The sequence below is a fragment of the Haemaphysalis longicornis genome, unplaced genomic scaffold, assembly GCF_048455015.1.
Source record: "Haemaphysalis longicornis isolate Haplotype H1 unplaced genomic scaffold, Haemaphysalis longicornis Haplotype H1 scaffold_7, whole genome shotgun sequence".
NCBI classification, from domain to species: Eukaryota; Metazoa; Arthropoda; class Arachnida; order Ixodida; family Ixodidae; genus Haemaphysalis; species Haemaphysalis longicornis.
In genome coordinates, this window is record NW_027526422.1 from 69,499,735 (window position 1) to 69,521,618 (window position 21,884).

At 48.9% G+C, this 21,884-nt stretch overlaps 1 protein-coding gene across 3 annotated transcripts in view; it reads right to left on the bottom strand.

Annotated features, from left to right (window-relative positions):
- Nucleotides 1-1,158: 1,158 nt before the first annotated feature.
- The window catches only part of LOC144145866 (cytochrome P450 3A9-like), a 39,279-nt gene continuing 18,553 nt past the window's right edge, over nt 1,159-21,884 (bottom strand). For 2 of the 3 annotated variants that reach the window (XM_077677679.1, XM_077677678.1), the window contains exons 8-14: nt 20,228-20,343; nt 19,688-19,778; nt 13,081-13,238; nt 12,013-12,101; nt 10,588-10,725; nt 3,688-3,850; nt 1,159-1,694 (exon numbers count right to left, since the gene is read on the bottom strand). In XM_077677679.1, coding sequence (XP_077533805.1) covers nt 1,581-1,694; nt 3,688-3,850; nt 10,588-10,725; nt 12,013-12,101; nt 13,081-13,238; nt 19,688-19,778; nt 20,228-20,343 — 869 coding nt within the window. In that variant the 3' untranslated portion in view covers nt 1,159-1,580. The remainder of the gene's footprint in view (nt 1,695-3,687; nt 3,851-10,587; nt 10,726-12,012; nt 12,102-13,080; nt 13,239-19,687; nt 19,779-20,227; nt 20,344-21,884) is intronic. The other variant, XM_077677680.1, reaches the window with a different exon arrangement.

Sequence of the window (21,884 nt, forward strand, 5' to 3'; positions counted from 1 at the left end):
GAATTCCACACAAAGTCTATATTTTTCACGCCTATGTTGGTACTGTACAGCTCCAATATTTGCACGCACAACATTCGGGCAGAAGAAACAAATTTTGTGTCCGGCAGTATTCTAATAACTGCCACAGTTGCGTCGAGTTTGCAGTAACGGAGCCATGCGGCACGTAACTGATCAAGGCATGACCGACTGGTCGTTTATTCATATCGCCTATGTAGCTGCGTGGGAAGAGATGGGACGGGGAGTCAGGGAAAAAAATGGAAAAGGATATTGGCTCATGTGCAGGCTAACTAGCCCTTTCTGATACAGCAATTACATTTCTCACATTGTCATTATTTGGGATCATGCTCAAAGATTTCAACAAGTTTATTTTCTCAGCAGTGCAAGGGAGTAGGCGGGTTCAAAGGCTACAAACGATTGACAAAGGCCCCAGCCCCCTTCGGTGCAGTTCAATGGCAGTATGTGTACAACGTGTAAAAGCGAATATTTCCCGACATGACGAGCCAAGGAACACATCAGGGCGATCTCTATTTATTTGATCAAAAATCACAAAATCACAAAATACAAGTGGCTCGACATGATGACAAAAACAGTGCAGCTAGAAAAAAATAGAAATGACCGACACGTGGTCGTGTGTATCCTGTGTTACTTCTGGCCTCCGTACACAGTGAGTGAGTGAGTTGCTATAGCAAAACGGGAGGACCTAGCCTTGCGAGGCGTGCCGACAAGCGCTCCGCCCCAGTAGCACCTTTGAAAATATTCCAGACCAATCACCAAAACTCACAGACGTTTGTGTCCCTCAAAAAGTCAGGACAAGGCGCAAGATGTCCCTCCTAGCAATTCAGAGTACTTTTGGGAGTAGTATGCTGTCAATGGAAGAATGCGGGGTGGCTCTTCTTCAAAGTTATTTAGATAAAGCTGTGTGCTCTACTGCATGCACAGGGCAGTGCTCTACTCTTTTGAGCAAAGTTTATGTGGCTAGGGTCCCATGTATTTTTCATGCCCGGAAACAAAAACTGCCGAGGCTCCGTGGGTCCTTGAAACGCGAGGCGTTTGAAAACGAACGTCCCTGTGCGTGTCACCTCTAAGTCACACGCCATTCAAAATATGATCTTTAACGTAAGCTTACACGCCTTAGCACTTCGACCTTATTCTTGAGTATATTAGTTATGGACAGACAGAATTTTCAATGTCAAAACTTGAAGCTTATACCTTTAATGACTTGGATGTACATTTCAGTAGACAAGTTATCAGGAGGCGGATTTTCAAGATTAGTAGAGGAGGAATAAAGATCTGTGCGTGTATGTATGTGTCTTTTTTAGGGTCGACCATCGTCAGCGATTTGCCCATACCAAGGTTCACCTAAATTCCGTGTCACATCTGCGTCGTGTGCTACAAAACTTCATGGTCATATCCTCCTTCACAGAGTGAATGGCTCATGATTTCGCTCTGTTAATTACACCCTTAAATGTTTTTAACTTTGGCTTTTGCATTATCTCTCCTTAACTTCATCGACGATCTCCAGTTGTCGTCGACTTGAACAAATATCAGCCGTCACCGTGTTGTGTTGGTACAAGAGATTTTCACGACGAAAGGAGCTCTTTCTTTGGCAGAGGGCTGTCCCGTGAAACAGCGCGAAGCATCACCGGGCCGTCGATGAGGGGCAGAAATTGAGATGCTTTATACTTTAACGGAACCTGCAGCAAAAGAAAAAAATAAAATTATGCCTATGTGCTACCTCGAGAAAAATACGGTAAGTAAATAATTCCTGGTACGTCATGGGGGCAAGTGAAGCCGCATATTTCACTTAATATGGAATGTTTTCTATTCGTTTATCTCGTTTATAGATTAAGGACCGTTCGATCGTCTTACCCTTTTTTTTGACAGTACAAGTTGTGATATTTGTGAGGTGTTGTTGGAGCATAATGCGATGAGTGTTTTTTGTGGCCACAGGTATCATATATGTAAATGCATACGCCCACCCCTTGCACGTGACGACAACATACCGGGCCATCTCACTAACGTGAAACCTGGGGAGGGGCGAAGCATGCGGTTTACAAGTGTGTTATGTGGTTTCGATCACGCGGACTCGATGTATGATGCGGTTTTGAAGTTATGGAGTGTATAAAGCGGTTTCGATGCTGAGCGCTCGGCGTCTTAGGACTTTGCGCCTCGGCGTTTTTGCCAACGGAGATCCATTGCATACAGCTTTGCTGTGAAAGTCTCGTGTCTTTGAAGCACGAAGCTTTCTAGCACGAGGCGTTGGAAAACGAGTGTCCCGGTGTGTTCTTTTAGTAAGAGTTTTTGCCATCGTCCATGGGCAAAAACGCGTACTAAAAGAACACGCCGGTATAATTGTTTTACAACGCCTCGCGCTAGAACGCTTCATCTCCCTTTTTAGCGCGATGCGTTAGAAAGCAATTGTCTTGGTGTTGTAGTACCGTTACTTCATAAGACGCCGACAGCCCGAGCCCCTAACGTGCTGCCTCCTAAAAAATCACGCACCTCCTCCGTCTAACAAGAACGACGGTTGAGCGCGAAGCTTGAGACGGATTCTTTGGTTGTCGACAGAGTTTGTATTGGGTTTCGACCATGTCGAAATGGAGCAATGGGATAGAGGCTGGCCACTGAAGCTTTTTTTTTTTCACTTATCCCATCATCATTCGTCATCATCGTCAGAGAAAGTTTGCTTTCCTGTAAAGTGTTTTAGAGTTTCGGACGCCATCAGTGAGAACACTAAGGCTTCGCTTTAAAAATAGGCAAAGAAATGTAAGAGAAGTATTTACACGTAACCCAAAGGACCAGTTATGTTAACCCTCCGGCCCAGCGACGCTTTCCAGGTTTAGCCATTGTGACTCCGGCTGTCAAACGGACATCGTGCCCGAAACCGAGAGTGCAGCAAAAATCCAAAGAACAGACGACAAAACATCCCCTTCGCTCCCCGAACGAAGCATACAAACATTAAAACCTCGTTGTTGCGATGAAGTCCTGACAGGAAGAACTTGGTTTCGTTCGAAGTGGTATTTCGTTAAAAGTGGTGATTAATTTCTGTTCCCGCAGTGAAATTGGGCCACAATAATCATCTAATAAAGGGAGTATTCGGGTAAGGTGATTTTGCTCCTGCGAGTATTCACTGCACCCTCAGCGGGGGAAGAAAAAAAGCAAAGAAAAAAGAAGCAAGGAAACAGCTCGCAAGCCATTGGCTGAAATTTAAACCTGTGGTGCGGTAATTATCGTAGGCTTCCTCCACAACGCCGTCGTGTCTTCAGTGTCGGGTAAACCAGTTGCCGCGGTGTTTAAAAAAACCAAGCCGCGCGCAGAAAGTCACGCGGCTCAGCTGGTGCAGCGCGGGAATAGCTTCTGTCGCGTATTCCGCGTGTTCTTTTGTCTCACATTTCTTTTTTTTTTTTTGTCGGCGATGCAGTGCGCAAAGGTCAGTTCTGTTTTTAGCTTTTAACTTCCAAAATGAAGGTCCTCCCGTTTTAGCAGGTGCAATCATTTCTGAAAACATGTCTCTACACTATGATCCGCTAGCGGGAGGGCACCGCGGTTTGGCTTGATCCAAACCGTCCTTGTCGGGGCAACAGCCTGCTAATGCGCGAAGTGCACACTGAAGAAGAGTATCCTGTCTTTGCCAGGCAAATGCGCAAGAGACATGTGCGATTCCCGAGAGGGGCTACGGATACCCACCATTGTCTCGGGGCAGGGTTCAAACCGGACCCGGCTGAGCATAGACGCCAAAGTGGTCTTGGTCTGCAGGAGTCCGAGTCTCATGCCAACGCAGTTTCGTGGACCGGCGCCGAAGGGAATGTACGTGAAAGGCTTGATTTTGTCCTTGTTCTCCGGCAGAAATCTGTGGCGTGCCGAGGGAAGTGAACACAGGGGTAACTAACTAATCTACACTTTCTGTAAAGATAGTCTTTCGTTGTACTGCAAAAAAAGATTCTATCTCACTAAAGTAAGAAAAATCTTCAATCTTTGGGAAAGCTTTTAGCCGAACTCTCAGCAGCGAGAGGACCGCCATTAGGGGGCTGACGTAGACGCACACGCCTCACTTCAGCTCCCGTTTTTCTCACTCAACCAGCGGCCAGTCTCAACTGACCACTTTCAGAACTTCACTGGTTCCGTAAAGTCCAGCGGGCATTTGGACACCAAGATGACCGCCGAAGACCATCGGGGGTTGACTCCAGCCCAGAAACTTCCCCGACCACGCTGGCAGAACCACTGGGCTTTGTCTTCAGGCCTAACGGTACGGGCCTCCTCGCCGAGGCTCATCGCCGACCGACCACGATGGCGAGCTCCGGCATACCACCAGCAGCCATGGAGTACGACCAATCCAGTGGCCGGACGATCCATCCACCCAACCCATGGACCGAGGTGATCGCAGCACAAACCCGCCGAGCTCTCCGAAAAGCGCGAGCCGAGAATCCAACAACGCCGAACAACAACTCTGCAGCCAAGCCTGACGTGCCTGAACGCGCCATTCCACCTCCCCGCCTTCACGACTCGCATTACATCACCGTCTATCGACCAAGAAGGGGCCTGCGAGTTGGAGCTGGGGCCACGCGAGACATCGTACAAGGTTTGATCACTTCAAGCGGTTTCCCCCGGGCGCGATTCCTGGAGCGGGTCACTATCCAGTCTCAACCGGCGCAGAATCTCGTCGTAGCTGGCACCCCAGATCCTGATATCGCCACCGTCCTCTCACAAATTACAATGATCCCTCTTGGGAAAACCAGCTTCGGAATCACCGCCTACATGAAGCCCCCTCCAGGGACTTCCCCAGGAATGATCCACGGCCTGCCCGAAGGCATCGACTATGACGCTCTACTCCAAATGACTTCTGCCAATAAGCCTTACCTAATTCACGCAAGGCTACTGGGACGGACATCTTCAGCCCTTCCGAACTTCAATGGAACAAGACTACCTTTCTACGTGAAAGTGGGGTGCGAACTCATTCGCTACCGCCCGTACAGGTGGGTGGCGCAAGTGTGCAAACAGGGCGGAAAGGGGGGCCACCGCCGGGACGTGTGGCCCCACCCCGAGTTCGCAAACTGCTTCAAGTGTGGTGCTGCCAGCCCTCCACCAGACCACACCTGTCTCCTAAAGTGCAACTGCCAGCAAAGAGTGCCCCAAAAGGTACATTCCCACTCCGCCACACCAGCTAGCACGCAAGCAACAGCCTGCTCAGTTCCAGGCCCGTCTACAACAGCAGCAGTGGCTCGAGGCACCTCCTGCTGGAGTCCCGGATCCTCCACTACCCACGGCCCAGGTCAGCTGGTCAGTGGCCGTACGCGGCACTTCCACTGCTCCCTCCCAACCTCTACACCTAAAGGATGTCCCTCAACAACACCCCCTATCCCCCTACATTGCAGCCTTCCTAAACAAATACTCCGAGCAACAAAAAACATTTCAGGCACGCCTACATGCCCTCACAGAAAAAGTGAACCAACTCATCTCCTCCACTTAAAAGCCCTGTCCGAAGCAACCGCCCCACTACACGCCGCAGTGGAAGCACTTACAACACGTCAGCTGAAACTGGAAAAGGCAATCTTTGCCCTCTCACCCGCCACGACCCAACCCCTAGCCTCATCACGAAAAGCGAAGTAGCATCCACATGACGACGGCAGCCTCTTCCTGCGACCCCCATCTAGCCTCTCGTAATTACTTCCGCTCCGGCGCCAACCCTTAATATCTACCAATGAGACTGCAGATCGCCCAACAGCAAGAAAGACCAATTTGGCCTCTACATCCTCCAAAACCCCTCTAACATGTCACCCTACAAGAGGTAAACACCCCGAACCCTGGCCTCTGAAACTACGTCTCATTCTCGCAAGACCCCCAAAGCAGAACGGCCGTCATGTTAAACAAACATCACCCCGCTCAGACCCACAACATTCCTCAAGATGCGGCCAACACCTTTGTGGAAATTATCCACACTCACTCTTCTCAACCAAGCATATACATTCTTGACGAATACAGCCCACCATCCACATCTTTCAATGAAATCGACACCCTGCTTCATGAAGCACGCAAGATCTCCAAGCAAGACCCGCTCCTGCTGGTGGGAGATTTCAACGCCCCATACCATGGCTGGGGCTACTCACAAGCCGCAAAAAAGGGCACGGCTTTATTACAAGCCACCCAGCATCATGGCTTTGTACTATACAACGATTTGACCCAACCAAACAGACTGGGCACGAGTGTGGCACGGGATACAACAACCGACTTCATTTTTGCGAGCAACACACCAAACGTTCAGTGGACTCGCCTGCCGGACACATTGGGCAGCGACCACTACATAATGTCTGCGACAATTACAGTTGCCCACTCTCCCACCAGGAGGAAGGAGGCAAGAGTCACCGACTAGCTGGAATTCAAAGCTGACGCCACTCCGCTCCCACCCATCGACGATGACATCACGGCATGGACGAAAGCACTCGACAAAGTTGTACGCAAGCACACACAGGAAATAGCCCTCACGGACACCAACCCAGACGTAGACCCGAACTCCTCCACATCTGGGATGCCCGCGCAGGCGTCATCAAGAGATGGCAACGTCAGCGCCACAACAAGAAATTAAGGAAACGCATAGCCCAACTCTCCCAACAAGCTCAAGACTATGCCAAAACACTCCAACAGCAAAACTGGCGCTCGTTTTGTGACCAGTTGAAGGACACTGCCAGTACCAAATGCACGTGGCGTATACTTCGCCACCTCATCGACAATACCAAATCCCGATCCATCTCCATAACCAAGATCCATCGACTAATCAGAAACAGTGATCTTACTCCCGGAGAACTCCTTCAAGCCACCAAAACTCACCTATTCGGTCACCCTATGGCGCAACCGGCCCCTATCTCAACTGAATACACGGGGCAGCTAAATGGCGAAGTAGATGTTCCTTTCACAGAATCAGAATTCCAGCAAGCATTAGCACGTCTCACCCGAGAGAGAGAGAGAGAGAGAGAGATAAACTTTATTTGAGCCCCATGGGGCTAGTATGGGTGGCGGGTGACAGGCAAAACAGCCAGGTAGAGACGGAATCACCAACCGACTGCTCATAAACCTGGACCATGAATCTCAAGATTCACTTCTAGAACTGTTCAATCATTATTGGGACAAGAAAAACTTGCCGGCCGAGTGGAAACATTCTGACTCCCCCAACCCAACAAGCCCATTCCCCAACGCCGCTTCGCCCCATCTCACTGATATCGTGCATTGGAGAACTTTTCCAGCACCTAGTGCGCCAACCATATAGCCTACGTAGAAGAACGAGAACTTTTCGCGCTCACCATGTTTGGCTTTCGTCAAAATCTCTCAATGCAAGGTGTTCTTATACAACTAAAAGAGCAAGTCATGGATCATCTCAGCCGCTCTACGCTCAAAACAGTACTGGCGCTAGATATAAGGGGGGCCTTGACAACGACACCCATGCAGCCATCCTAGAAAACCAGGTTAACACCAACAGTAGAGGTAAAGCTTACAACTTCGTCAGAACGTTCCTCACAAATCGGACGGAAACACTCCGGTTTGGCCCATATGTATCACCCACCTTCAACACTTCGGTCAAGGGGACACCCCAGGGGTCAGTAATTTCACCCCCACTATTTAATATAGCCCTCTTTCCACTCCCTTCACTATTGGAGTCCATACCACACCTTCAGCATTCAGATTATGCTGGTGATATAACCCTATGGACCACAGAACGTTCGGTCACCAACAAGATGCCCCACAGAAATCAGTCGATACCACGATCTCCTACCTCCAGTCCGGACGGCTGACTTGTGAGCCCTCCAAATCAGCCCTTCTTGTCTTAAAGTCCCTCACCGACGGTCGCCCACGTCTCCCGACGCCTGACCCGCAAGTAATAATCTCCGGTCAACCCATACCCCAAGTCAAGATTCTAAGAATATTGGGGTCCCATTCCACCACGATGGGTCCGGCGCGGCCCTCTTACCCCAACTGCAAACAACCACCCAACTCACCCACCTCATTCATCGCATCAGCAACAAAAATTATGGGCTGAAAGAACAGGACACGTGACGCGTCGTACAAGCCCTACTCCTCAGCAGGCTTACGTACGCCAAGCCGCTCCTGACCCTGAAGCCTCAAGAACCGGCCAAATTAAATGCCCTCGTACTCAAGACCTATAAAGCGGCACTGGGACTACCTGCGTACACCAGCAACGAGAAACTGTTACAACTCGGGATGCATAACACCCTCTCAGAACTTCTTGAAGCCCAGGACACGGCGCAACTCAATCGACTGTCCCTAACACCACCAGGCAGGAGAGTACTTCAACTCATAGGGAGAGAAACCCCCAATTCCAACGCCGCCCCGGCCCCGATCCCGCCGAACATACGCTGCAAGATCCGGGAAGCCCCCATACCCCGCCACATGCACCCGACTTTTAACAAGGGCAGCAGAGAAGCTCGCGGTCTTCATCTGACCAGAAAATACTCCGAAGACCATCAAGGTCGGTACACGGAGATTGCATAGCACCCTCCCCCCCTCCCCCCCATCACGAAGAACCACAATTCTGGCCCTTACTCCGCAAGGTGAGGTGGCCACAGCAGCGTCTTATTGTAGTTTATCACCCACAGCGGCTGAGGCCACCGTGATTGCACATGTTGCAACTACCCACCAGAACCAACCACAAGTCACAGTTCTTACCCATTGCCAACAGGCCTGCCGACTGTATCAGTACGGCAGCGTGCCGGAAAGCGCCCTTCGTCTCCTCCGGACCTTGCCCGAAGATCTAGAAATCGCCATCGTATGGACCCCAGGCCATTCGGGCTTTCCCGGGAACAAGGCAGCTCACGCTGCAGCCCGCGATCAGCACTTCCGGGAATTCCCATCCTTAAAGACAAGATGCCTGGAGCTACCCGAGCTCCACAATGCCCTCTCTAACACCCCTCGATCCTACATACAATGCCATCCTATCCCACTACCTGCACTCCAGAAGGATCTGTCCGCCACCCCACCCTACTCTCAGCAACCAACATTCACACATCTCGCGCTGGCTACAGACCAGTACTTTAACCAGACGGTTCTCTCGCACATTTTTCCAGCCCTCTTCCCACACGACTGCCGCCCTTGCAACGTCCCTCTCACTACATACCACTTGGTGCAGTCATGCCCAGACAACCCTAAACCCCTCTTCAACCCATCACCTGAGCAGTGGGAGTCTGCGCTGACCAGGTCGGCTCTGGAGCAAGAAGCTCTGGCCGACCGGGCATTGGAATCAGCGGGGGCTCGTGGCCTCCGGGACTTGGGAGGCTGACCACTTCCGCTCTTACTGCTTTTTCCTTTAAGATAAATAAACATTTATCTCTCTCTCCATCTTTGGCTGAAGGGTATTTCGATTTCCAACAAGTCAAACACTTTAAGAGAGGTGACAACGGTGACGAACAACCAAAATCTTCGAGGGCACCGAAATACTTCTTATGAGTATGCGAAAGCACTATTGCCAAATTAAACGCCGAAGACTGCACCTTGCAGTTTTGCGCTCCGTGCAGTTGGGGTGTTGCGCCTGTGTGCCAGGTCATCGGGAAACGTGCTTGGTACGCTGCCGAACACTGCCCTCACAGCCACCGCGGCGCTCATGGCTTTCCACGTGGCCCTGCACACACCCGGCCGCTGCTTAGCAGCACGGTCTATTAGTTGGCTTTTCATTTGCGAAACTCGTGCAATAGAATGCTTTGCAGCGGCGAGATAGCCATTTCACGGCTTCCGATGTCGACGCAGCGTTTTTTCGTTCAGTGTTCTTCACCCTGGTATCCTGGTTCCTGCAAGATCGCCAACTCCGCAACGGTTAAGGATCTGGCATCCAGTGCCTAGCAACCAAATCCGAACTCCCTCCAACCTCCCTAAGTCTCGAAAGGTATGAATTTCAATGACGAGCAACCAAATTGAGTAAGCCTTTCAATACTTTTGCCATAAAAATTACACCATCTTCCCGCGGGGAACCCTGATGAAGATGCGAAGCATCATGGGGGTTCCGTGTGGTTCCATTTTGTTGCCGTTATATTGAATGATCTGGTGTTTATTAGCGCCAGAGGGGATTCCGCGTCCGGGTCCACATCGGTGGCAAAGGCACGCAAGTACTGTTGTGTTACGGTGAGTAGGCGGTGGTTCTCGAGGCGCCAAAACTCGTCCATCATGTTCTCGTCGATGTTGTCGTCTCTGTGGTAGAATCGGTAGTCTCCGTTAGCGTTGGTGAAGTAAACGTTGTTGACGTTTGTGCACCGGCTGAGAGTAACGTACACGCCCTCCTCTTCGCAGCTTTGTCTTCTCCTTCTTCTTCAGTGGTTCCCCTACGGGAAGATGATGACGGTGGTTGAAAGCGAAGATATCTCGTGATGGATTCTTTGGTTGACCAATCGCTAGGGGCATCCTGCCACAATCATCATCAGAGGCGCTGCGGACGGAGCACGGACGCGGTACATTCCCCCGAGCAAGAGATGCTTCGCATCAAAAAACTTGTTAGTTCTGTTCACCCCTAACGCTTTCCCCAACTCGAAGCTCCTGCAGCTTCACGTGGAATAACCGACTCCAAGTTTATGGGTGTAAATCCTTAGCGCATACCTTTCCGGATTGTACTTTTCTGGTTCTGGAAAGTACTCAGGATCACGGTGAATGGCTGCTAGATGGATGTCGACGCACATTCCTGGCTTGAATCGGATGCCAGCCACCATGGTCTCCTCGGTGCAAACCCGCAGGGCTCTGCGTCGTACGTGATCACATCATCAAAGCTTTCATCATCACCATCGTCAGCCTATCTAAGTTAACTGCAGGACGAAGGCTTCCCTCATCAGTCTGCAACCACTCGTGCCCTTCACTGTCCGAACCCAGGAGTTGTTGGAGGTCTATATGAGAGGCCTTCGTAGCTAGGAAAAAAATTACATTCTGTCATACATTGCTTTAGGAAAGGTCGGTGTACTGAAATTACAAAGATCGCAAGGGATCTCACACACTGTCGTTACACTTATAACAACATGCTGACAACTGCACTTTCAGCTTCTGCGTTTACTCGTATTGTCATCAGTTACTTAGGTGGCAATCCCGTTCATTTGAAAAGAGATGACGCGCCCAGGTGGTGGATTGCAATCAGCTTCATCCTCTTCCTTCTACTCGCGTAGGACCGGAAAGCCTGATTATTCCGCACGCAATCTTCCTCCTCGCTGTTATTCACTACCCAGACGTGGAATATTTCAAGGCCGGCGGATCATAAGATAACTAATCCCACTTTGGACCAAGCACGCAATTTGAACATCTCCGCTTGTGGCAGGCAAAACCCAAAGGCCAGCGTCACGCTCATAGGCACCCTACCGCTTTAAGCGGTCTTGCAGCGGGGCTCGTAATTAGGTCCTTTTTCTTTCTGTACCTGGAAGCTCTGAAAAAGACTGTGTGACGCCTGTGTGACGTCACATAAATGCACAAAGAACGGCGCTGGAAAAAGAAAACTCCTTTATGCGCAGGTCGGAAATTTTGGTTTGGTGCACAGCAGAGTCTCTTCCAATAAGTTATTAACTGCATATTCGTAGCTCACGGGTCTCATCGAACTCTTTATAAAATGAGTGCAGAGCCCTTTAATGGGCTCCGTTCCACGGCGTTGTAGGCCCCAAGAATTTCCCACTTGTTTTGGACACGGACTATGAGGAAATACCTTCTATAAGAATATGACGCGGATTCATTCAGCGATTCATGGAAGCGCCTGCCTGCTTAGCTTTGCCATGATCCCTGGTTATATTTTCGTTCTTTCCATACAACACATTAGCCACCAGCTCGCCCTGTATGTCTCTCGTATTCCACAAGCCACGAGAGAAGTAGACGTCGCTTGCAGAGTCAGACAGCTTCTCAAAGTCAAATGTCGACACCACACCCCGCCATCCACTTCCCTCAGGGCTTAGCTGCTGTTGTCTAACAAGATGTAAACATTGGCTTTCGTTACAGACCAGCTTTCAATGTAGCACCGGGAGTGAACAAGAGATCGATTTTTTACGCGCTTACATGGTGTCGGGGGTGGTCAGTCTCATCGCTTCCTTGATTGAGGCTTCGAGGTAGGGCATTTCCTGTAGGGCGTCGTACGTCAATCCTCCCTAGAGTAAAACACGAAAGAGCCTTCTCATCGCAGAAATAAAATAGAAGTGAACTTAAACACGCTTCAGAAAACTTCGAACACGAAAGTTGACACCGCAAATCAAGTGCAAGTGAGCGCGTAAAACATTCCCTCATCTTCGGTCCCTCTGTTATTTCGCATCATTAGAGGCAGTGAAGTTGTGTTGCCGGGAATTCTCTTTCTCCGCGGAATTACCTGCCTAAATTTTGGAGAAAAACGAATATCTTCCAGGATGCCGAAAATTTCCATGCATTTTAAATGGCGGGTAACCACACAAACTGGACGAAAACACGAAAAGGGAGAGACACGAACAAGAAAGCATGAACATTTCAAATGACTTACGGCTGGACTTGTAGAAATAAAATTCAGGTGTTTTGCGTGTTTTTCTCAGTCACCTGAGAAATGTATCGAGCCATGTTGTATTTTGTGTATATCCCTTTTGCGTTCATTCTTTTGGGTTTTGGGTTGCCTCGTGCGGTAACCACACAATAAAAAAGAAAAAAATGACGTGGTGGCCCATTTCAGCCTTATAAACCTTGAGGGTAGGGTTTGGTCCCAGTCGGGAATCTTGTTTTTGACAACTCTACTGAAAATGTATGCTTACGCACGAGCCCATGATGACTTGGTCGGGTGCCACTGAAGCTGCTTCATGCGTACAGCAGCTCCGCTATTCCAAAACGCCACACAATGCTCACTCTGTTAACATCCCACCCCCCTCACGCACACCTAGCTCTGGATTACCATTGCTTGCACACATGCATCTAAGTGTACCGAGCTTTTACCATTGGAAACTCAATGGTGTTTCACAGCAACGCTGTATTTTTATATTGAAGTCAGCCTGGGCACCTTCTTGCCCGCATGAACAATTTTTTTTCCACACGATTCCGTTTGGTCTTATCATGGTTAACGGCTTTTAGAGGTGGCTCTCAAAGAGAAGTATGGTGCCAGCTCTTACATACCTCGGAAATCGCCTTGTCCACTTCAGCAATGACCTTGTCCTGAAATTCAGGATGCATTGCCAGGAAGTACGCAGTATGAGTCACTGCCGTTGAGACACTTTCTACGCCGGCAACGAAGAAAATAATGCCGTGGCCAGTTATCTCGTCCACTGGAATCTCTGCGAATGCGAAATTGTTTATTAGTATACCTCTCGACGATGGTGTCACGTTCTAGAGGCGTCATACAGAGACAGCACGTTTTAAGGAATACGTCATTTTCACCAGCCTTGCTTTCGGTTTTTGGTCTTCTACCTGATTTTTTACTCTCCAAGCAACATTAGCAGATAAATTATCGCGATGGTTCCACGCACCGCTTCCGTAAGACGGAATATTTTAGGAGCATGAAAGAGAACGTTGGTTTGTTAATAATAGATGGTATTCACCGAAAAGTTTAGCTCCCAATTGCTTCGCTTGGCAACACTGCAAGCGGCCACTGACATGGAGCGGCTTGTGCCACTGCGCGCGCGCCGCAAAAGAAAAAAAACACCAGCGTACGTCGTCTGCTCCGTTTCAACCCGATTCTCAACGGGTTGCACTCACATGGGAGTCGAGGCATTACTTCGCGTTCGGTGGGGTAGAGTTTGTAACGTCCAACACACATGTGATTATCACAGACAAGTCCCGTGTCGAATCTCCCGATGGGTGGGCGTCAGTAATCATCATCATCACCATCATATAGACAGACCGTGTCAGTAAAGTGGTGATCCCCGCTAAGGGCAGCCATGGCTTCGGTCTCGCTTCGGTCGTTCTTCCGTTAACATTTTGGTGCCGTTAAGCCCGGGAGAATGAACACGTGCGGCGAAGGAGACCCCGACGTCTCCTCCGGCATGAGGTTCGTAGAACCCTACTCCTTTGACTGCTACTACGCTGCTTAGCCCCGCCCTCAGCCGGAGTTCAGCATGGCTGGTCCTAACCACGTAGTGACGACCGACCGAATGCGTGCGATCGATAAGCTGCGCCGGCATCAACGTATCCTTCGCGACGCAAGTACTAGACTGCTAAAGGCAGCAACGGATCTATTGAAGCCGTCTTAGCGACGCCTCACGACCTTCAAGACGCCATTGACCTCCTGGAAAGTAAGGACACTGCACTTTATGAAGTTGAAGAGAAAATTATACAGCTTCTGGACGATGATGAGGTTGAGGGATATTACTCTGATGCATTGGCTTACCGAGAAACCATAGATTGTACCATTAACCAACTGCGCTCTGCCTTGAACTCTCCCAAGGCGCCCTGCATGACAGTCATTACCAACGGCACTTCAGGCACGCCAATTTGCCCTTGCCCATAGATTACTGTGTTCAACGGCGTTCGGCCGGCAACGCATAGAAGTGACCCTCTGAAGTGCGCTCACTTACATCGACCTCGAAGATTACCTTGCTATCACTCCAGGTCCCCACATTTAAGGTTGAGCCACGAGAAATGCAAAGGCTTGGGAGCATCTTCAAGAAGACTACGCGCGAGCACAGCGACTTGTCTGAGATGGAGCTGAAAGATACGCGGTCGTCCACGTCTATCACGCCGAGAAAACGTAGGGGGAGTGCCCACCGCGTTGTGCACATGACGACGTACACATCGTTTCGGGATAGCGTGAGGCCAGCAAGTCCGTCGGCGTACAACTGCTCCATGATGTTGATGCAGGAACCAATTTTGTTCAACGTGACGCGGGACGCGGAGAAGAGGTTATTGCCACAAGGACAACAAGAGAAGACAGTTAAGAAAATTCGTCCGGAAACGTCTCGCAAGTAGCCGTGCAGGAACAAGCCATCGGTGCAATGCACGATTCAAGGTTCCAACATGCCAAAGATGATCCTCAGCGGAAAGACATGCAGGTGGGAGCCAGCACCGAGTTAGCTGCGAGTGTCCCGGAGAAAACTAAGCGTGACGAACGCGAGTCCACGCGGGCAGCAGACAACGACGACTTGGTGGATCCCGTTCAATTAGACGACGAAACACTTCAATTTAAGGACGTAAACAAAAGGATAGAGCCGCTACGGTTTGATTTTGAGTTCGAGTACGTCTTTCCACCAGACTTCATAAAGAGTGAATCGTAACCGGACCTTCGTAAAGGCCGAATAGCACCAATCTCAGTACTCCGGGATGTTTCACCCGAACATAGATATAAGTGCTTCCGTATTCGTGGAGATAGAAAATCTGCCCCACTTGTGTTTACTTCTCTGAACTGCGAGGAGATCCAGAGGACTGGTCGGGAACAACGAGAACCATACAGTGAGCCGAAAACGAGCACCAAAAAGAGCTCGTCAACAGACGAAACTACCGAAAGATTCATCCGAAGAAGTTACAAGACTTTTCTAAGAACACGGCTCGGCTGTCTTCGCACGAGCCACCGCACCACCAAGGCACTGACAGTTGCGCGACAACGCCTTTCGGGAAATGGCTACAAGACTGTGGAATTTCAAGCTATTCACAAGGCTTGGTACAGGGTTTTGTTGACGTCCACTTCACTTTGGCGGCGCCAGGCTGTGCTCAAAGCTGCACGACGGCGCATGCACCGCTGGAGACACAAGACGACAGCATCTCCCGACTGCTCTTTCAGGATTGCCCTTATGGACCGGAATCCAACCTTTTAGGATAGGATTGTGGGCTTATACATCTTCGCAGCGATTTTCTCGCGGGCGGGAGAGAGATGCGACAGCCCTTGAAAAGGACGCCTGAGCGGAGGCCACGGGTCGCCAAGAAAAGCAGCGCTGTCACGAGGCTCAGGAAGAACTGACCCGCGTGGTTACAACCGAAGGGTGAACAATCTGCGTTCAAGGCTGGGCAGCAAATCAGCGTAGGCGAGATCGAAACGAACCGGGAGCGGTGCATCAGCTCGCAACGGAACGAGGAGTTCAAGGTGCCACTCAACGGGGCTCTTTGCGCAAGCATGGTCCGTAAGGAACGTGTTACAGGACGCAGGAAAGGATCGGTTCGCGCTGCAACGCTTCTGCCAGAACATTGAAGGACGCTGCTTGTACCTCTTAATAGCAAACGTGAACGTTGCGCGCGGGAGTGTGTTGAATCTCCCGATGGGTATGCGTCAGTAATAATCATCATCATCATGTAGATAGACCGTGTCAGTAAAGTGGTGATCCCCGCTAAGGGCAGCCATGGCTTCGGTCTCGCTTCGGTCGTTCTTCCGTTAGCATCCCGCCAACCCAGGCAACCCAACGTAGCTAGTGACGGCGCACTCATATGGCTGCCTGCGTGCGTGCCTCACCAGTGAATAAATACTATAACAAAGCCTGAATAAGGCAAAGCGACACGTTTTTAGTGTTAGCTGTTCGATTCGTCCTGAGATGTGATCACATAGATTACAACTGGTCTTTAGCCTTTCTTGGCGGTATTACAGTCAAAACTCGACCCAAATCTCACAAATTTCCTGATCTAATGAACAAATTCGGATCTCCGCGCAGGTTCCTATACAGCTCGACGCTTCTATGAACTCGAGCTACCGAAATAGATTCAGCGCCATTCCCGATTTAACGAAGTGCTTCGAGAAAAAGACACTTTTTGAAAAGGAGCAATTTCGAATGTTTCATCAGAACGCCACGAAAAACTGAGATTTAACGACTATCTGAGCACTGACAGAGATGCAGACGCACACACGACGGAGGTTCTGAACGATTAAGAAATCGTAGAGTTAGTTTCCTGCGCACAAGAGGTGTCAGAGGGTGCTGACGACGGGGAAACTGCTGAAGCTCTAGTACCCGCTCTATGCCAGGTGCACGAAGCTATTTACTTGCTCAGGGGCTTTTCTGGGTCTCACGAAAGGACCAAAGATATTTTGAACACGTTTGCGTGCTACGAAAAATCTATTCGCTCAATGCTAACGAAGAGCACGGAGGCGAAAATCACAGGCTTTTCTGCCACGAAATAAATTCGTTTCCTTCCACCAGATCCCCTCGCGTTTTATTGCTAATACTTTCACCGCGTAGTTTTAGCGCATTGCTAAATTATCGCCATGCAAGCACCGCGGCCTCCACGATTACGATGTCGTGGTAGCAGCTGGGATGCGCCTGCCTTTATACATCGAATTTGTGAAATCAACTGCTACAAAATTTACAGACTCGATTTTACCAAGTTTTCGATTTAACGAACTTATCCGCGGTTCCCGGTGACTTCATTAGATTCGGCTAGAACTGTATTTAAGAATGTGTTATGTAATCTTTCTGTAAAACTATTTGGGAACAAACTTTGTCGGTACATCGATGACTGACAAAACTCTGCCGCGGCACTCCCACGAAATGCGTGTTCGTTCTGCTCGGCGTTAAACTACGTTATGGCCATTGCTGTTTGCAGCTTTACGCAATGCCTGATGTGACCATGTAACGGAAAGATCCTGGTGCTGGCGCGGCTAATTCTCACTCGCTACAAAATAAGTGCTACAAAACAAACGATTAGGCCTAAACTGTACATGATGAGAAAACAATCAGCTGCACCTCTGTAGAAACGACATCGAAAGGGGCACGCGAAGCTTTCCAAAAACGAGTCCCACACTAAACGAACCAACCCAAAAGCGAGCGGATCCACGACTTTCCCATACACATCGGGTATTTCTTAACGGAACGGCTTACTGCACTGCGATTGTCCTTTCTGGTACTTCACCGATGCGGTCATTGCATGGGTTTCCCTAGCGTTTACCCATCGTAGTCGTTAGACGCAGAGGTGCAATCTGCGTCTAATTTCGCGCGTCCATCTCCCCTCTCCAAAGGCAAACTGCTTCGACCATACAGCAATGGCGGAATCGTATGGACATCGCCATCATCACGCGAGGAACCCAGGTTCGATTCCGACGAAAGGCAACGTTTTAATGTTTCTTCCATTTGCCAATATTAATCGTCATGGTCAAAGTAAGTTGGTTTTCCTGTAAGGGGGCTTGGGTGAACTACAGGCGACACCAGTGAGAGGTTTAGAGCTTCGCTTTAAAAGTGTCATGCGCAACGCAATCATCTGCCTAAGAGATCCGAATATATAAAACCATTCCTGAACACCGGGAATGCGGGATAGGAAGGTATTTACGGGTTATTTACTCAACTTGAGCCGATATAAACCGACAAACAATTACCCATGAGAGAGCAGATGCGACAGTTTATTGTAGTAGGTCTGCTCTCGCAGACTCTCTCAGACTCTCTCTGCTTTCGCAGATCTTTGAACAATGGTGGCTTGCTAATTCGTCTAACTAGTTCTCTGCTCCTACGAAAACGCTCCCTGCATGCCAAATTAAAATAATGTTTAGCGGCAAACATGTACCTATGCTGGTAGCACAGCTTCTCGAAGCTGTTCGACAACGCGCAACGGTGCCGCAACATCGGAGGCGCTAATAAGGCCCGTAGGGATTCATCAGATGGCGAACGTTGGAAAGTGCAATCGTTATGCTATATCGATTATCTGCAAATGTGGAATAATGCAAACTAATCAATGGAAGTCCCGGATTGCGTTCGTAACAGTGCGGGCAAAGGGCGGTGCTTTCCTGGGTAGACGTATTTACAAATGATGTGAGGGGGGAGTACAAGTTAGGCTACGTATTAATGAAAATTTCATCTGGCCTGTTCGAGCGGCTACTGCTAAAAGACATCCAAGGGGAGCGCTTCATGCATGGCACTTTCTGAGTGCACCACCAGCGAGGCTTAGTTAAAGGCGGGAGGAAGTGGGAGAGAGAGAAACGGTCGTTCAACTGAAAGCGGAAGGGTTACGAAAAGAGGCTGCTCTCCCAGGTCGCGGAGTGCGCGGTCTGGTTGCCATAACTATTCATCATATGTCCAGGTATCCATGCCACATTAACAAATCAGTAATGTTCCGCCATTATCGCTTTCCCTCCCTCACCAAGCTCCTGCGTCACGTGGTCCAAAGCAGTCCCATTAAATCCAGTTTAATTCAGTCCAATACAGCGTATGTAATCACGTCTCCACACATCGTCTTTTTTCTCCCCCTCTCCCTCCTCCACTCCCTCCTGTCACTTTCCCTCCCTCGCTTTCCTCAGCGCTGACGCCATTAGCCAATCAGCGTCGAGTGTTTCAGGTCCTTGGCTGACGGTATGGCCTGCACTCGAAACACGAAAAAGTGGCTTAACAATACACAGCGTTAAATTAGGACAAACCTACATGAGAAAAATTTGCCGTGCTTATTTATTTTGGCTTCTGTGTGAAGACGGCGAAAAGTCGTACCCACACCTGAAATCAGACGGGATGTTCCAAGCCGACGATTACAAACCGTAACGATGGCTGGAACTCAAATCAAGGGTCAAGCCATGTACAGCCAAGAGCAAAAGTTTACGGACCACGAAAGCAGCAATTTCAGGTTATTTCTCTGCTGCACGGGAGCCCGGCGTATTATGTGCCGAGTTTTACGATAAATAAGTAATTAAACGAGATATCACATGCATACCACAGTTTGTTGGCAGCTACCGCAAGAGAAATAACCTAAAATTGCCATTTTCGTGGTCCTCAAACTCGTGCTCATGACTGTACACAGAGAAGAGAACAATTTCTTTATGGGGGCACAGGTTAATACCAAATTTTTCATATTATAATCACTGCCGTGATACCAACAAAAATTCAGTACTCACTTTGTTTTTTAGCGCTATCTGCTTTTCCATCTATGCCGTTCTGCGAGTCATATGCGGCATCCATGAACACTTGAAGAAAGTCCTCTTCTTTCTGGAAGTTGATGTGTTAAAATTATTGAGCATGTCTGAAACCTACCACCACGTTTGCTCATGGTGAATTTGTATTAGCCCTTTGCTTGTCAATGGAATTGGAGGGACACAAACTCTTCGGGGTCTTTAGCCAGTTTTTACAAGCGTGCGTTTATATTCACCTCTGATTTTATATACGTGAAAGGTTTTGCACAATTTTCAGTGGCGGTGAAATTCAGATTGGCACAGTAGTACGTGCATAGAACTTACAACCTCACTCGGCCTAATGCTATTGCAGTGTTTCTCCCGTCGTACTGAAACCTCCGAGGCGGATGAATTCAAAATTGAGCCAATGCCTGCTACTTGGCTCTCCGACAGGTCCTAGGTCCTTTGATCAAATATTCGCAGCACGTTCTACAGCTCTACAAGAAAAGTAAGCATCAAGATTAATACAGTCTAGTTCATGCTTACTTTTTTCATCAACTTCCGTTCTTCAATCAAGTGCGAAACAAAAGCCTTGTACAAGTTGGTGCCTGCTTCTTTCGGGTAGTCAGGTTGCAGAAGCCCGTATATTTTAGGCATCAGATCTGCGTAAGCAATGCAAAGTTAGGACATGAAGACAGTCACCGTTCTTCTCTCCGACGCGTATGAATCGAACACGGTTAAGGCGGCGGAGCCTTGGGCTAGTTGGATTATATTTACAGAAATTCAACACAGCGCTAACTCGGCTAGACGTGACAGCGCAATGTGTTGTTACTTTTAGTCCTGCTGTTCGTGCTCTTCTGCATTCGTAGAAGAAGCACTCGCCAACATGGCTCTCCTTGTTTCACCCTCATAATAATTCCCGTTCTGTTTTAATACACCCCCTGTTGTGTTTCTATAGGGCCAATAAAAAGTCAGTTAAAACTTATCACTGATAGACTGTGCCCGTTAGAAAGTCAACAAACGTTTCATTGCACAAACTAAACTGACATGTTGTAGCCTTCAAGACACGGAGTTTAATAAACTTCATATTGCTGTTCCATAGAATGAACCAAAACTTCTAAAAAGATACGAGCAATATAAAATCAATGAACTTTTTATCGCAAAAATGCAATAAGCATTTTATTGCCTTCAATAGGTTGACTTTTAATAGACCCTGTATTGCCTTTCTATGGGGTCAATCCAACTCCTAATTTGTGGACTGTTGTCATTAGACAGGCAATAGACTTTTTTATTAAAAACACGCAGCAAGCGTCTGATTGCCTTAATTATGTTGAGTTACAATAGACTCTGTATTGCGTTTCTATAGCCCACCCCCGGAGGTCTGGTAGTTTACTGGTGCTTATATCTGGCGTGCTATTGCACCGCGTGCACCGCCGCATGAAGCGAGATCGCGTGATGGACGTCCTGTCATTTCGTTTTGGGAGCACTTGGGAGCGGTGGCGCCCGGGGTGACGGACATCACCGCCGGAGAGTCAAAGCCCCTAAAAAGCTGCGCTGTTAAAACTTTCCAGAAAACCTGACTCACAGGTAACAGGATATGACGACTATAATCAATAAGAATTTTATAGAAGGCTAATTGAGATAAATTTAAGAAAAGGTCACGAGAAACTCTATTCAAACTTAGCTCATATGACCCGAGGCGGTGGCTCAGTGGGTAAGGCGTTGCGCTGCTGAGCACGAGGTCGCGGGTTCGATTCCCGGTCGCGGCTGCCGCTTTTCTGATTGATGCTAAAACCGAAAACGCCAGTGTGTACGAGATTTCGGCGCACGAGATTTCGACGAGATTTCAGCCCAGGTGGTCAAAATTAATCCGGAAACCTCCACTACGGCGCGCCTCATCGCCAGCGTTGCATCGGCGCGTTAAACCCTACACTCAATCAATTAGCTCATATGCAAGAGGATGTTTTGACTGCGCAGAAAAGAATTTTGTTCCCAGTAAAAGTACAGAAAAGAAAAGTAAAGGAAAGTATAGAGCAATATACACATTTTGGTGCTTTTTTTTACTTATTGGCTTTTACTTACCTTTTGCGTAATATTTTAAGAGAACGTGAGTCGGCTTTTCTTTTTTATTGTTTTCCGTGTAAACACGTTTAAAAAAACTGTCTCATTTAATGCCCCGTGCTAACTCTCTGCTCCGAGGCGC